This window comes from Penaeus japonicus, unplaced genomic scaffold (genome assembly GCF_977035675.1).
Source record: "Penaeus japonicus unplaced genomic scaffold, GWHDUDI00000001_assembly GWHDUDI00000004, whole genome shotgun sequence".
Lineage (NCBI taxonomy): Eukaryota > Metazoa > Arthropoda > Malacostraca > Decapoda > Penaeidae > Penaeus > Penaeus japonicus.
Window position 1 is genome coordinate 35,276,600 of NW_028234406.1, and position 7,500 is coordinate 35,284,099.

General features: G+C 40.3%; 1 protein-coding gene across 4 annotated transcripts in view; it reads right to left on the reverse strand.

Annotated features, from left to right (window-relative positions):
* The window catches only part of TSG101 (tumor susceptibility gene 101), a 23,811-nt gene that overhangs the window by 1,573 nt on the left and 14,738 nt on the right, over nucleotides 1-7,500 (reverse strand). For all 4 annotated transcript variants that reach the window (XM_086536519.1, XM_086536517.1, XM_086536518.1 and 1 more), the window contains 4 exons: nucleotides 4,672-4,928; nucleotides 4,326-4,562; nucleotides 3,483-3,619; nucleotides 1-767 (listed from right to left, as the gene is read on the reverse strand). The exon at nucleotides 1-767 is cut by the window's left edge and continues 1,573 nt beyond it. In XM_086536519.1, coding sequence (XP_086392645.1) covers nucleotides 581-767; nucleotides 3,483-3,619; nucleotides 4,326-4,562; nucleotides 4,672-4,928 — 818 coding nt within the window. In that variant the 3' untranslated portion in view covers nucleotides 1-580. The remainder of the gene's footprint in view (nucleotides 768-3,482; nucleotides 3,620-4,325; nucleotides 4,563-4,671; nucleotides 4,929-7,500) is intronic.

Here is a 7,500-nt window from a genome sequence, read left to right on the forward strand (position 1 = left end):
TTCTGTTCTAAATTTTCTTCCAATCATGAAAACACTTAACTGAAAAATGAAAGTAATACCAGCAATACAGAACAGAAATATAACTCACACTTTTACACGTTAATCATTCCACAAGAGAGGGTAAAATCCCATTGGTTTATATTCATTTGCAATGAAAATATACTACCATTATTTCTGTTTGGTTAACTCAGAAGCATCAATTGATATATTTTCTTCTTTTTATACATGATAATTCCTATTTTTATCACACTTTTAAGATGAAAAAAAAATTCATGACTCAGCCTTGTCACAGTATGAATTCAGTGATACTGCAAATACAACCAAACAAGGTAACAAACTTGGAAGGTTCCTGCAACAGCTTTTAATAATTATTGATTGCACAGATAATGATATATTTTATAAACTCATTCTGATTTCATAATTACCATTCATCACATATTCAAATGTATGAATTTTACCCTAATAACTCTTAACCAATATCCTAAGAGTGATTCACTTTTAGTATCTTATCTACATACTCATAAATCAAGCTTTATAACATACACCACATATATCAGGCTGTCCTTGCATGTTCAACATCTCAGCCAGCCATGTTACCCTTGGCTCGACACTTGATCATTGTCGCACGCAGTTGGTATTGCTTCCGTGAGAGAGAACGGACATGCTTCAAAAAGCAGTCAAGGTCAATTACATCTCGCCGCAGTGCCTCGCCCAGGTAATAAATGGCATCCTGTGTGGCCTGGTCTTCGGCATAGGCATTCAACAACCTGGGTACATATCCAAGATTATATTAGTGTAGAGAATAAACTAATGACAGGTTCAAATTTCAAAGAAATTAATATCAAATAGTCATCCCTTTTCTAACTTTCTCCCCTTCTTATCCATCCATCCATGCCTCTCATTTCATTTACGCCATTAAATTGTAGTACCACCTTTGAATAGGAAATACAAAAAGACAATAGACTTTTGTGAAACTTACTTCAAGACAAGAAAGAAAGACAGAAAAATAGAGGGGCATTCTCTCATTACATTTCCTAATATAAAGTGTTTGCATAATCCACATTCAGATTCTATCCTGTGTAGAGGCAAATTACAACCATGAATGAACTGAACACTAGCTTATTGTTTTCTTTTCCAATCTACCAGGGATTGGCAGCGTATCTGTGCTATATTAGCATATTTTTCAATAGTTGTTATAAGATTAATTGATCACAAAAAAAACATGTAAGCATAGTAACAGTCATGAACCCATTAACCCACACAGGACGGGTGGTACAGTATGTGTACCGCGCATTCAAAAGCCCAGTGGCCGGGCGGCACAGTATTGTGCCAGCCATTCAATTGATTTAGGCCTAATAATTCGAACGCCCCGGCATTTGGACATTCAAGGCTAGAATTCCCCCGTTGTGGATGGGTTAACAACAGAGGTTTTGACTGTCTAGACATTTTGCACAGGTATTTCAAAATACGCAGGCCTAATGCCATGGGCTATTTGTCCACTGAGGCAGAGGCCATGACATGGCATCATGTCACCAGCAGGATCTGCTAAGCCATGATGTGAGTATTAGGTCATCTATCATTAACCAATTCACAACAGGGTATATTTTCACTTACTCCCGCTTCAGCTGTAAAGATAACAAGCGTACAATACTTCCTTTTGTTTGTTTTTTCCCGCTGCGCAAGACCGCACTGAACCTCTCAGAGCATGTTTTTCATCCATCCTATTCTTATGGTCTGCATGATTGCGTCTACAATGTAGAGGCATGTAAAAATATTGCCACATTCAGAGGAGACAATGATTTTCTAGTGTTATTTTACTGAACTTTGCCTTTGCCTTTCACTTCTATGTGATGATACCAATGAAAAGTTGAAGCATTCTTTTAGTGCCGTATCAAAAAAGATATTTTGTACTTTTTTTTTTTTCAAAAAGAAGAACAATATCAACAATCATACATGTACATGCAAGCATGTACATGTACCTTGTGACATGACGTGACATGATATCACAGGTAATCAAAAATTAGAAATAGTATTACATTAGTCTTTTTTTCTTTCTTTCTTATTACTTAGCCAATCAAATTTGATTTTACCATAGTTCTTCAACTCAGATTTTTTTTATTCAATAGATCAGAAGCAGAAATTACCATGACATCATCAATATTATGTAGTTTTCTGTGACCTCTTTGTTTTATTTTTTTTTTGTTTTTTTCACTATATATTTTATGACATTCGAACACCTAAACTAAAGTAACAGAGACTAGGAAATTATGAAAAAATTATATCTAAGAGCAATCTAGCATCTTATTGCTGACGTTCCAGTACATCATAGCAAGAAAATACTTGACATTTCAGACATCCCCTGGAACTGGGGATATTTTCCGATCAAGTGATAGGACATCAACCAGCACAAATAGGTCAAGGGGTTAATTATATATTCATGTAATCCTTTCCTATCTTTGTTTCTTACTGTCTTCTAGCTATCTAATCTAACTATATATCTGGGAAACTCATCATGGTCTACATGTCCTTAACCCATTCACACCAGATGACATCCTATCACAAGGTCGAAAAATATCCCCGGACCCGGGTGACGTCCTGAGACATTGAACATTTTCTCACCGAGTTCTAGGAGGGGCAATTGTGATGTGCTGAAACATCAGCAACAGATTGTTAGAGTGTTCTCAAATATAATAATTTTAAATAGTTTCTTAGACTTTGTAACTTTAGTTTAGGTGTTTGAGTGTCATAAAACGAGGTATAACATTAACCCATTCGCGCCAGTTGACCTGCTATTACGGGGAACGTCCTGAGACGTGGTATATTTTCTGGCCGCGCCCCGGGAGGCCAGTACTGACACGCTGAAACGTCAGCAATAGGTGTTTGAGTGTCATAAAATGAGACATAACGTTAAAAAAATTGATATTACAGAAAACTATGTGATATTGATGACATCATGGTAATTTCTGCTTCTTGATCAGTTGAATAGAAAGATCCGAGTCGAAAAACTATTGTAAAATCAAATGTGTTTGGCCAAGAAATAAAATAAAGTAAAAAATTACTTATGCTTTCATGAAAACCATAAGAATAGGGTGGGTAAAAAATGCTCTGAGAGGATCAGTGTGGCCCCTCGCAGCGAGAAAACATCCAAGCATGAAGCACCACACGCTTGTTAACTTTCCGGCGTAAGTGGGAGTAGGCAAAAATATGTCCTGTCGTGAATGGGTTAATCTCAAATAAAAAATATAAAACTGGTATTCCAAGGTTGGATTACAAGGCTATGAAATGTACCTATCAAATATGGCAAATCTAAAATTTATATTTCATTATCCCTTTCCAAATGAGACATTTAAATATAGAGGTTACATTTTCCTAGTTTTCAGCCCCCATCTATGCAAGTAGATAAAACATCTGCCTTTCACAACACTAACAATCTTACTTCCACTTATATTAATATAGATCATTAATACTTTGCTAACACTTACTGTTTATAAAGTGGTGCAGTAGTAGTGACTGCTTCATCTACATTCAGCGGCTCAGTAGCAGACGACAAGCGTGACAACACATTCTTGATTTCTCCCTCTTTCTCGCGTAAAACCCTGATGTTCTTATCTAATTCAGTCTGTTATCATTGATAAAAATTATTAGAACAAAAACAGTGTGAATATAATGATTTTAAAAAAGGTTTGATTCTTTTAAAACACTTGGTATTGTTTTGCAAATAAAACAATATCAGAGTATTGGCTTGCTACCAAGTCCTGATGTGCTAGAGCACTTTTTGTAGCATTGTCATCTGAGTTACCTTATAAGATATTTATTGAGCCTGTAAAGTATGGTAGACCCTACTTGGGTATAGTGTACCCTTGTAGAGTACTAGTTATCTGCAAGATGTGCAAACATTTCTCAGGTCTTCATTTTCAGGCCTGAGGATGGAGAATTTAATACTAAAAGGAAAATATGTTATAATTAGATATAACCATTACCCAAGGAGAAAATGCAACAGGGCATTTTATTCTTCTTCTTTTTCAAATACTTACTGAATTTTTTGGAGTCACCACTATCATTCTATCCTGTGGCCCATTTATTACAAAGCATTGTTGTATTTGGTTTGTATGGTACACAAGGCAAAAGTCAGGTTAGGATTTTCTCATCCTTTAGCAGTTAGGACAACAAGAAAGAAGGAACATGAAGAGAAAATGAATGGTAACTATCAGGTACAAGCAGGTTGGCCATCCCACTTGGGTTTCAACATGAAATCAAGTTAGATTTCTGAACTGTCAATATCATCTGTCAAATAAATCTTGAAAAACAAAAAACAAATGACTTACTTGTTCCTGCTCCAATTTGCTGATAAGGCCCTCAAGCTTGACTTTCCCTTGGTTAAGGTCTGCTTGCTGTTGCCGTAACACTGATACCTCTGCCTGAGAGCCACCATAGCTGTCTCGGAGTTTAGCTCGGACACGATCACTTACAGCCGAGATAAGTGATGCGCGTATGTGCTCTTCTGTGATTGTGCCAGTACTGGTTGTTGTGCTTGTTCCAGTCACCCCACTAGTCTCTGTAGCCTGTTGAAGTAATGAAAGGCTGAGAATAGAAGTAACTTTTGAAGCTGAAATGATACTTCTATATTGAAATTTTTAAAACATACAAACATCTGCTTTTGAGATAACTCACCCCTGTAGGGACGCTGGATGTAGTGGACGGGTAAGGAGGATATGTTATGCCCCCAGCAGAATAAGGTGGCGGATATGAAGTGGGGGGCTGAGAGGGAGGGTATCCTGCTGTACTTGCTGGAGGATACACAGGATAAGGTGTGGATGATGGAGGATAGCCACTCGGTTGTGTGGGGTAGGGCGGGTACACAGTGTTGGCACCAGTTTGAGCTGGGCTGTATGGCATATTTGGTCCTCCTCCTGGCATAGGCATATAACCTGAAAGATAATTTAATTCTCTTTTCAGAACCATCTAAATGTATCAAGCCCAAAAATGGAGTTAAAGCATGATATATTAACCCATTTGCGCCAGATGACATGCTGACATGTTTCGTGGTTTTTGAGTCAGACACCGGCGGTGAGATATTTGGTCAAGGCCGGTACTTGGGGTGAGCAGGCAAACAGCCCAGGCTCGCAGCTAGTGCGCCCAAGAATCCTGAGGCGTTAGGCTTATGCGTTTGAAAACCCTGGCATTCTGACCATTCAGAGCCCGAATTGCCCTTTCGTGAATGGCTTAAAAAATACCTTCATTTCTTGATGTAAGAAAGATATTCTGCTTATTACTCAATCAAAAAATTGTAGTGCTCCTGCTGAAGTGAAGTAAGCAACATGAGAGTCAATTATGAGGGGCTGCACCACATTTCCTACAGGGAACATCCACAACTTTAACAGGTTTTAGAATCACAACATATTTCCTACAGTGATACAGCAGATGTTGGAATAACTCCTACAGTTATACTGTCATATCTCCTATAAATATGAACACCGGTAAAAGTTTGGAGAATAATGATGCATATAAAATGAAACTAAAATAAATTTGGCACCTTTAATTTCTCCTTACAATGGTACTTTGTTTTTCTCAACAAAACAACTTCAACACTTAACTAATATACTTTTTTTAAATGAAAAACCTCAAGCCTGTCATGAATGGCATTACAACAAGTGGGACATGCTGCAGGATTGTTATTATCTGCTGCTGATACAAGGATAGCTATGCAATCTGCACAGCAGGAAGCATGTCAGCAGGGCAGAAGAACAACTGTTCTTTCCCTTCATTTTAGGCAGATGCTACACTGAAATTCGGGAGGAACATCTTGTGCACCAGTTATGTTGTTGCGATGTTCATTCCCACTCTCACCAGCACTGTCTCCAGAAAGTAGAGATGCTGAAACAGAACTATCATATGTGTATGACACAGCATTGGTGAATTGAGTCAATGTGTATGTCCCATTCTGCAATTGTTCGATCAAGTTCTGCCGAGTGCAGAGGCACCCCGCTAGTGTAGGAAAAGTGACAGAACAGATTATTGAGTGTAGGAGATATGCTGTATCTCTGTAGGAAATATGTCCCTACTCTAAAGCTGCTAAATTTATAGATGTGCCTTGTAGGGCTATGAATACCTATGTGTAGAATATGTGGCAGTCCTTCAATTATCATAAGTCTGTATAAGTGACTATGCCCCCTTATACGATACACTTGCTTAACATTGGCATCATTCTATTAACCTTAACCCATTCCCGACGGGCCCGGCAATAAGTGGAAACCCCCTACCTATGCAATATTGCATCGGGAACGTCACACTGGTGTGTCGCCCCATCATCGGGAATTTAGCTGTTTCACATAGGTGTCACGCACCGTCATCATAAGGTTAAGGGGCAGGGTAACACGATTTTTAGCAGGAAAATTTTAAAAAATTAAAAATTGTGAAAATCTGGCAACACCGTCCTTGATCATCTGACTTGATTCTCTGAAAATATCATCACAGTATCTCTATTATAAATAGGTTTAGACGCGTATCTTTCAGAGGGTGTGAACGTTGTGAATGATCGTTGCTCCGGAAAGATAAATAAGGAACAGGAGACTGCAAGAGCTGGCGTATGCACCTGGGGCATTCTGAGTGCCTGCTCAGAATCCCCCGTCGCCCCCACCCATCCCACATCTTTGCAGCGCTGTTCCTCCAAACATAAGTCTTTGCTACATTTTACTCATCTACTCCTTTATTTATGGTGTGATTTTCTTCCTCTTTTTTTTTCTTTTTTTTTCTTTGTATTGAATTAGGCTATAAGTTGTATAAGATAATTTTTCCAATTTGATTATATAAATATTTTCTTTTCTCTCTCTCTCTTCCTCCCTCTCTCTCTCTCTCTCTTTCTCCCTCTCCCTCCCTCTCTCTCCAGTCTTTGGCTTTGAATTAACGGGTGGCATCTCACTGAAGGTCATGATCATAATCTGGATGACAAAATCTTCTCCTTTTCCCTCCCTACATATCTCTCTCTCTCTCTCTCTCTCTCTCTCTCTCTCTCTCTCTCTCTCTCTCTCTCTCTCTCTCTCTCTCTCTCTCTCTCTCTTCTCTCCCTCTCTCCCTCCTCCCTCCCTCCTCTCTCCCTCCCTCTCCCTCCCTCCTCCCTCTCCTCCCTCTCCTCCTCCCTCCTCCTCCCCTCCTCTCCCTCCCTCTCCCTCCCTCCCTCTCCCTCCCTCTCCTCCTCCCTCCCTCTCCCTCTCCCCCCCCCCCTCCCTCCCTCCTCTCCCCCCTCCCTCCCTCCCTCCTCCCTCCCTCCCTCCCTCTTCTCCTCCCTCTCCCTCCCTCTCCTCCCTCCTCCCTCCCCTCTCCCTCCCTCCCTCCCTCCCTCTCCCTCCCTCCCTCCTCCCCTCCCTCCCTCCCTCCCTCCCTCCCCCTCCCTCCCTCCCTCTCCCTCTCCCTCCCTCCCTCTCCCTCCCTCCCTCTCCCTCCCTCCCTCCCTCCCTCCCTCCCTCTCCCTCCTCCCTCTCCTTCCCTCCCTCTCCCTCTCTC